This window comes from Protopterus annectens, chromosome 7.part0, assembly GCF_019279795.1.
Source record: "Protopterus annectens isolate FY-2018-M chromosome 7.part0, PAN1.0, whole genome shotgun sequence".
NCBI lineage: Eukaryota > Metazoa > Chordata > Ceratodontiformes > Protopteridae > Protopterus > Protopterus annectens.
Genome location: NC_056739.1, coordinates 1,975,821,948 through 1,975,829,447, shown reverse-complemented (window position 1 = coordinate 1,975,829,447; position 7,500 = coordinate 1,975,821,948). Strand labels below are relative to the sequence as shown.

Here is a 7,500-nt window from a genome sequence, read left to right as displayed (position 1 = left end):
ACAGTTCCAAAGTCATGTAACTAACGAAAAAAAATGGTGTCAGACAGATGTTACTCTACCGACTTGTACAGGAAAGGCTTTGTTAAAATCTGCTGTGAAAACCTTAAGTCTGATCAACAAGTCAAATGCTGAAAGAGGAAGAGGTGGTACTGCTTAAATCACAGAAAGTATACTTTTAAAATGTTGTCAAAATATATGAAGGATCAAGTTGTTGCCATTTTATTGGACACAGAAGGTACCTCAGGGGTAAAGGCCACCACTGAAACAGTAATGACTGACATAATAGTCAGCTCAAAAGCTGACTACTAATGCTAATACTATTATTAAACAGTAAACAAACTATGCAATCAATGCATATTCAACCACAAAGAAACTCTTAGGAAAGGGGGCTGTGCAATACATTGAAAACCCCATGGTTTTCCAACATACATGACTCACACTTGAGTTAATATGGATTTGATAAAACAAAACTGCCACTCTTGCCTCTTATCACTTTTATGTTAATGTAGAAACTTATTTTAACTGCCAGATTAAAGCCTTATCTTTGTAACTCAGTACAAGAAGGCATTACTGCACATGGATACAATCCTGCATGAGTTACCCAGTAGTGAGGCAATACTGTTCCAGGTTAATGATATGGGCACAGGGTAAGCCAGCAAGGAAGCTGGAAGTGAGCAGTTGAAGCTATCTTGCCTGCCTAGCTCTGATCACTGATGTTTTGCCACTCTTTACTCAGGACGCTGCCATCCCAAAAATCATAAAAATACAATACAGTTGAACACAAACAAATTAGTCCTAGATGGATTCATTAGTACATCAAGCACTGAAGCTACAGCAGTTGTGATACAAGTCAGCGGCAGCACATATCAGACAACAGCATGCTATGTTATGCAAACGTATTTCAGTTTTTGTTTTGGTCCCTTCGAACATCATTGTTACTGGCTACCAGCTACTCTCCAAACCCCCCCGCCAATGTCTTACTCTGTTTTTGCTGGGGTCAGTTGTGGATCTGAAGGTGTCTTACAGGATCAGCTCATCTGTGCTTCTGTCGTTGGGAGGGGGGGGGGTATGACCTACCCACTTCACTTTCCCCATCCACCATGCTCGTTGTTAAAGTCAAAGGACAGCTACCTTCTTTGGACTATGCTCCTTTAGGGAGCATATCAACAAATCCCTCCCAATTCACTCTTCCATAGTCTAGGCTTTATCACTCTATACCACCAGAGCTGCCCAAAGGTATTCTAGTTTTAGGTTACGTGTGATAATCTCAGATCAAACATGATTTGAATAGCTAAATTAGTGACTACATAAACCTACTATAGTGCAGTGCTTCACATAAGCAAGCAGTCTAAGCCAAGCATAACAATCCTTCCATAAGCACCTTCTTTTGAATTACAATTACATCATTGTTCTGTCCTGTTTGACAATACAATGTCCATATTAGGTTAGTGTAAACACTTACTGCAACAGTTCAGAACTGTGATAAGCAACTATACAATAGATTATCAAGTTTCAAGGACATATTCTGTAACATCATCAACCCAGTTAAAAAAAAATTAAACTGAAATTTTAATCCCTGAGAAACACAGATCATTAACATATTCCTGGATAACGCCTAGAAGTATAAAATCAGGTGCATACATAGTGCACAAGCAAGTAGCTTTCAGGAACATAGGGGGCAGGATTCACTGGAACTGAAACAGTGACACAACCTGTTCTGCACCAATGGGGTGAGGTGTGCTGCTGCACCTTTTCACAATTCACAGGCATGCACATTCCAGCAGCAGTAATATCTCATTACTGAGAAGTCTGCATGATTATGACTCACTCAAGTGAGCAGTTCCATACATTTGAATTAAGCACACTACTAGCCTGTGCTAAGCACAGACTCTGCTGGCCATACATAGGCAAAGACCCTTCCACAATAACAGATATACAGACAGATACTTCTCTGGCATACTGGCTTGCAGAAGTGACGCACAAAGATACCCACTCTGTTGTCATGACTGAAACATGAGCCATGCAGATTACATTTACAAGGCTATACAGATACAACAATTTTGGTATGGGCTATCAAGTACTGGGTTCCACTTGTCTCTTCTATCCAATCCATTTTACTCTTCTGATTAACTTTCCAGTGTTTATATTTTTTTGGATAGTAGCAACTCAAGAGTTCTATTCCCTTACAAACTTGGAAATATTAAGTTTCATCTCCTAAACATTTCTAAGCATGTCTAATGACATCTCCAGAGTACAGGAATGGATGCCTAAATAGCATTAGGACAACTTCTGTTTTTATAATGTACCAGTCACTTCAATGGGAAAATGGGATTGCTTTATGTTTGGCATGAATGTATAACACACGCGCACACACACATTGCCATTCTGAAGAGTAAAGCTGTCACATTGCCATTCTGAAGAGTAAAGCTGTTTGTCTTCTATTACATAAATGCCACTCACTGAAATGCACAGCTACATGCCTACCAGAATCCCCTTACACATTTTCTATATGCTCTTCAGGGGTATCTTGCATAGCACCCGGTGCTAGATTACCATATTGCACAAGTATCTTAACAAAGGAGCACACAGGGATACTTACGGGCCTTATTGCCACAGGCTCAGCTTCTAACAACCATATTTAAAGATGATGCTTTAGCTCTTGTTACCCAGTAGTGAGGAAATACTGTTCCAGGTAAAAAGTGGAGGGGGTCTTATGAATTCTAACATGGTTGCCTAGCATGCAAAAGCAGCAGCAGTTTTGCATACAGGTCAATTTGTCTGTGAATCTCAGCCTGATTTATGGCATATATAAATAACATAGTGTTGCGAAAATGTCAGCTTTTCATTTTGAATTTACAGCTCTGTACCTCTGCTTCCCTCAGGACATCCTACAAAAGTCAGAAAGGTACCTAAATAAAGCCATTAGGGAAGTAAATACAGAGTGGAATAACAGAAAAAGATTAACACTCAGTTCCATGAAAATGAAAAAAATTGTAGTTCATAGCTACTGACTATAAAATCATTTTCCTAGATACTTGTGTCCTGACCCTTAATTCTGTTCTTATGGCAAAGATGCACTTACTTATCCTGTATTGTGATTGCTGGTACAGCTAGTAGGTATATCAATAACTCTTAGCTATATTCACAAAAGCAAAACATTTTCATAATTGCATATGTTTTTAAACAAAAAGAATACTTTATTTTGCTTAGTGTCTGATATCCATACCCTATTAATTCCAAATTCCACTTGTCACAAATTTGAAGCTGTTTAATCACTCCACAAAATAAGTAAAATATGAAAATGGAAAACCTGCATTCCCTTTACTTCTACACACGTTACATTTTGGTAATTACTGCTAACACTAACTCATTAAAAATAAGAAAACTTTAAGAAGAGAAAGTAAAACATAAAATGGTACAACTAACCAGTGGTGGCATCATGCCCTTACTGGAGGGAGGTATAACAACACGGAGGTCTGGTTTTCGACTCATCCCAAGATTTCCTCCTGGAGGTGGTGGTGATTTTGCAGGCATCACTTTACCTAATCCATTTCCACTTGTGGTTCCCATTAAACCCGGTGAAGCACGTGGATTTACAAATCCATTTCCTAAATAAAACAAATAGTGAATGTAACCAGATACATAGAAATAGTTTCAAAACTCAGTGCACCACCTTCATCAGAAGTTTATGACATTTACTTATATTTCAGTACAGCTGATCCTTCCAACATTCTTTGCTGTCTGCCTTATATGTGTACTACAACTAATAGTTTTCTGCATATCCACTGTCCCTCTAAATTAACCTTTTCTTTACATCTTTCAAGTTCCTCACTCTGAGATTGCTACTCATATCATGGCAGAGTATCCGTTTTCCTCACAGCAGAAGATGACTCGGCTCCTGACATGTCAGCATACAGAGAAAGACACTGAATATTCTGTAGTTATTAACTGCATATGTGGGCTGATCCAAGACAGACCCTTTTCAACCCTGATTTTGTCCATAAGCCAGTGATAAAAAGGTGCTCACTAACAAAAGCAATACAGAACAGCGCAGCTATGTCAACCAGAAAAACAGCAGAAGACACTAAAAGATACATGTTGAAAGTCCAAGAATAAGCTTGCCAAAATCACAAGTTGGTGGGTTGGGTAGGGTGACAATATGCAGACATCACGATAGAAACGGCTAGCACAAAATTATATAAGACCATTATGAAGCTCCTTATGTGTGGACCAGAAAAATCTTATGATGGAATCTATAATTCTACACTTTAAATTTCATGGTAGTTTAAGAGTTGGACAACATGTGATAGCCTGAAACTCACCTGCTCAAGACAGACAGGACAATAGTCCTAATTTGCTAATTTGTGTACTATAAATATTAAAGTTAAAGTGAAAGGACCCTAGCCAATGGCAGCCCATTTTAAATTATTGTACTTCTAAATTGTTTTTTTTTTTCCTCATTTTTGCCCCTTTTGCTTACCAAATATCAGACCCTCTCTCTGTCTACTGGCTTTTACATTCCTTATTTACTGATACAGCACTAACATTGAGGTAAACAGCAGTGATATTTTCCGCCTTTTACAGCCCTATCCCACTCGCAGATGCTCAGAAACATGCCCAAGGATCAGCATGCAATGCACATTAGCATTTGTGGTAACACCTCAGGACACCTCTGCCCCCTCTGAAGCCAGCACTTCCATGGGGGGGGTCTCTGGTCATTACTGGGTATTCATCCATGGGAACGTATATCCTGGGTGCCACCACATGTCCCAATAAGGAGCAGTGTGCTGGATTAATTACATTCCCCCTTACCCCCCACCCCCGCAGCAGTGCCAGCTGGCATCTGAACCATTACTTGCTTGGATCATCTGGATCAGAATAAGGGCTTTATCCTTCTATGCAAAGAGAGCTGGCTATTTTTTTTCCCTGTTTTATTGGGTATTTGTAGGTATCTGCATCTTAGGACCCAGCAATGTCCATGATGGCTACAGCGTTTAAACCACCTTAGCATGCAAGAATACATGTGTGAATGCCCAAATTAAGTACTTTTGCTTGCAAATCGAGGAAGTGGTTTTGAGTAAATGGCAACTGCAATGTGTATCAATTCAAAGATAAAAAAAAAATAAAAAATAAATTTAAGGGTCAAAGATCCTGCAGAAAAATATTTAAGTAATCACCTTGAAGATTTCCAAAGTGGGAGTAGTGTAAACAGGATTCATGCAGGAGCAACTTCTAATATTGCAGTCATGAAACAGAGCACAGCTTTTTTTCGTCACAGCTATTTGGGTTATTGAAGTAGAATAACCTAAGGCAACACAACAACTATTAAGCCAGCATGCCATTAGTAAACTGAATTTGTGCAAATTCACAAAGTCTGTGAAAAGACTGGTTGGGGGGGGATACAAAGGTAGCAGAGGTGAAAAGTATGTGGGCTGACAGTGGCAGCAACTGCATATTTTTTGAAGTTGTGATGACTACTGCTAGAAAGCAGGCCAGAATATGTAGCCCTTTCAATCCAACAGGTAAAGAATCAACCAAAAACCGTGGAGCACAGAAGGGGAGCACTGATTAAAACAAGGAAAAGCTAAAGATATACTACATACTACTAGGCAGACTACAGTTAAACCCATCACAGAACAGACCAGAAAAGGACATACCATGCAACAAATTAAAGCAGGGGAGGGGAGAAGATGATAACCTGACAAAAAGAAACAAGGTCTTATTTGTAGAAATGAACGGCTGGAACTAGCAGAGGTTCAGTAAGATGCTATAAGTCAGAATGAAGGATTAAATTACAAAAACAACTTGCAAAAGTAAACTGAAATGAAACCTGTAGAGTGGCTGACTCAAGAGTCCTCCTCAGTCACTACAATCAACAGATATTACAGTGAAGATGATATATATATATATATATATATATATATATATATATATATATATATATATATATATATATATAAAACACTATATAACTATATAAACTATTCCCGGCTCCACAAAGTCTCCTCTTCAGTTTTTCCCTTGGAACTAGACAAACTTTCATCTTAAGCACTCAAGCCATTCATTTCTCTGCCCGGCACTTGCTCAAAACTTATAGCAAGCACTTATAAACCCTAGCAGTAGACATTCCTGTACTGTACAGAAGGACAAGGCTCTCTATTCGACCTTACCAGCCATCCAGTAAAACCGTTCACTGTACCTATCCAGGCATGCAATCACAGCCCTTAAGGCAAAATAACATACCCAACACACTAGTAATAGGTGACTCTATAGTCAGGCACACTGACATCCCACTCACTAGGCTGAATAAGGAGAAAGTTACTGTTAGCTGCCTGTCAGGTGCCAGGATCTGCCACATAACACAAGCACTCAGGTCACTCCAGAACAAGTACAAATATGACTCTGTCATTGTCCATGTTGGTGTGAATGACCTGAGCCGTACCTCCCTGGACTACATGAAAAGAGACATGGAAGAGCTCTCTGATCATGTAGCCCAGGCCGGTATGACCCTGACCCTCAGTAGCATCCTGCCCTCACCAAGAATGATACCACAGTATAAAGAAAAAATTGATTTCAACAATTGGCTAAGTTTCCGGTGTCATTCAAAGGGGATCCAGTGTCTGTCCACCTGAGATGACATGCTTGACAAGCCATGCTGCTTCGCTAGAGACGGCTTGCACCTGTCACCCTTAGGCTTTCGAATACAGATCAAGGCTCTTGCCACCCCCATAGTGCCTTTTTTAGGCAAGGCTCAAAAGACAAACCCACCGCCGTAAAAAGCACAAGTAACAAAAAACTGAGGGTAATGCTACTCAATGCCAGAAGTCTAAACCTCCAAATGCACGCACTCAAGGCACTCCTCAATATGGAGAAAATCGATATATGTGCATTAACAGAAACCTGGTTTAAGGCTCCAGAGAGCACCCAGCACTACCAGGCTACAACTCATACCATACATTTCGGCCACAGAACCCAAACCGAAATACAAAAGGTGGGGGCATATCCATATTCATCAAGGATACCCACACCTCCAGGTTAGTGGCTTCAGAGATCATCCACGTGCAACTAACAATGGGCAAAACTGCAATTCAAATTGTAGCTTGCTACAGATCACCCACCATGTCCCAGAACCCCCATTCTGCTTTTCTGGAAACACTGGGAAACATAAAGGTCCTACCAAACACCCTAATATTGGGTGATTTCAATTACCCAAACATTAACTGGGAGAACTACTCATGTACTAACTCCCTTGCCCAACTTTTCCTAGAATTTATAACTCAAACGCCCTGGTTCAACTGGTCAACACTCCCACCAGAGGTGACAACATATTGGACCTGGTCATCACCAACATGGGTGACCGGTGTTCCACACCAGAGGTCAACCCCTCGCTGGTTAGATCTGACCATAAACAAATCACTTTGGATATCCATATTCCGCTGCCACCCCTGGACAAGAAAACCACCGTGAAAAACTTTTCAAAAGCAAACTTCATGTTACTTA

At 40.1% G+C, this 7,500-nt stretch overlaps 1 protein-coding gene across 10 annotated transcripts in view; it reads right to left on the bottom strand.

Moving 5' to 3' along the window:
- Positions 1-7,500, bottom strand: part of MEF2A (myocyte enhancer factor 2A) — a 1,032,288-nt gene that overhangs the window by 147,740 nt on the left and 877,048 nt on the right. For all 10 annotated transcript variants that reach the window (XM_044078398.1, XM_044078400.1, XM_044078392.1 and 7 more), the window contains one exon: positions 3,427-3,608. In XM_044078398.1, coding sequence (XP_043934333.1) covers positions 3,427-3,608 — 182 coding nt within the window. The remainder of the gene's footprint in view (positions 1-3,426; positions 3,609-7,500) is intronic.